The sequence below is a fragment of the Nanorana parkeri genome, unplaced genomic scaffold (assembly GCF_000935625.1).
Source record: "Nanorana parkeri isolate BGI_ZX_2015 unplaced genomic scaffold, ASM93562v1 scaffold3431, whole genome shotgun sequence".
Taxonomy (NCBI): domain Eukaryota; kingdom Metazoa; phylum Chordata; class Amphibia; order Anura; family Dicroglossidae; genus Nanorana; species Nanorana parkeri.
This window is the reverse complement of record NW_017309699.1, coordinates 19212-20724: the sequence shown is the minus strand read 5'-3', so window position 1 is coordinate 20724 and position 1513 is coordinate 19212. Positions and strand designations below refer to the sequence as shown.

The 1513-nt window shown below is 63.6% G+C and overlaps 1 protein-coding gene across 1 annotated transcript in view; it reads right to left on the bottom strand.

Annotated features, from left to right (window-relative positions):
- The window catches only part of PTGIR (prostaglandin I2 (prostacyclin) receptor (IP)), a 3319-nt gene extending 2277 nt beyond the window's left edge, over positions 1 to 1042 (bottom strand). The window contains exon 1 of the mRNA XM_018574968.1: positions 190 to 1042. Coding sequence (XP_018430470.1) covers positions 190 to 1026 — 837 coding nt within the window. The 5' untranslated portion in view covers positions 1027 to 1042. The remainder of the gene's footprint in view (positions 1 to 189) is intronic.
- Between the last annotated feature and the right edge of the window lie 471 nt (positions 1043 to 1513).

Here is a 1513-nt window from a genome sequence, read left to right as displayed (position 1 = left end):
GCCTCTCCCCCACTGGTGCACCCACCATCAGCTTCCTAATGCACTGTCCATTCCATGCTCCCCTCCCCCACAACCCTCCCATATGGGGGCCCTCAGAAAATGTCACGCCCTTCTGTCGCCTGGGGCCACACCTGATCACACGGCAGTGGCCCTTACATGCCTACAACATGCGCTCCTCATGTCACTTACCGTCATTGGCACGGAGCACACCATGAAGATGATGGTCATCAGCACCAACAGGATGAGATGCTCCAGCTCCTCTTCTCCAGCCCCGAGGAACCATCCCCGAGCTCCGCCCCTGCGCAGTGACCCTCTCCGCGCCCTCTGACCTTTCCTCATGCGGCACAGGCTGGCAGTCACAGAGGCGTTGCACACCAGGATGGCGAGGATCAGCAGTCCGGTCAAGGTGGCGTAAATCAGTGAGAACGCCAGTGCTCCCCCGTTCCCAGGCGTGGACGCCACCGCCATCCTGATGAAGCACCAGGTGCCCGGACAGTACTGCTTGTGTTGGCCGACGCCGACCAGCGGCAGGGCGCAGAGCACCGCCGTTAGAACATAGGAAGTCGGCAGCGCGGTCCTGGCCAGGCGGTGCCCCCAGCTGTGCCGGTTGTAGATATAGGGGTGGCTGATGGCGAGGCATCTCTCGAAGCCCATGAAGAACAGGATCATCATGGCCGCCAGGTTGAAGAAGGTCATGGCGAAGGCGAAGAGCTGGCACAGTGGTTGGGAGCCCAGCGCCAGGAGCGACGCCTGCTGGGCGTAGGACACGAAGACCACCGGGCTCAAGATGCAGGTGCCGAGGAGGTCGGTGACGGCGAGTCCGGTGACCAGGATGCAGAACGGGGAAGCCCGGGCCCTCCGCTCTCGTCGGTGGACCCCTAAGATGCCCAGGGCCAGCAGGTTTCCCAGGACGCCCATGGCGAACATCAGGGTGCTGATAGCCGGGTTGCCGTCCGCGTGGACCCGTGTGGAATTCTCGCAGTAGTGCTGCATGCCGGCAGGCAGAGGTGGGAGGGGGGTCACCATTGGACGGTGAGGGGTCCCCAAAAATCTCCCTCTGAAAATCTGTCCTCGTCCGTCTCTGCACCTTCCCTGCACCCCGTCCCTGCACCGTCCCTTCACCGTCTCTGCACCGTCCCTGCACCGTCCCTTCACCGTCTCTCCCCCGTCCCTGCACCGTCCCTTCACCGTCTCTGCACCGTCCCTGCACCGTCCCTTCACCGTCTCTGCACCGTCCCTGCACCGTCCCTTCACTGTCCCTTCACCGTCTCTGCACCCCGTCCCTGCACCGTCCCTTCACCGTCCCTTCACCGTCCCTTCACTGTCCCTTCACCGTCCCTTCACCGTCTCTGCACCGTCCCTGCACCCCGTCCCTGCACCGTCCCTTCACCGTCCCTTCAGCGTCTCTGCACCGTCCCTTCAGCGTCTCTGCACCGTCTCTTCACCGTCTCTGCACCGTCCCTTCCGCGTCTCTGCACCGTCTCTTCCCCGTCCCTGCACCCCTTCTCTGCAC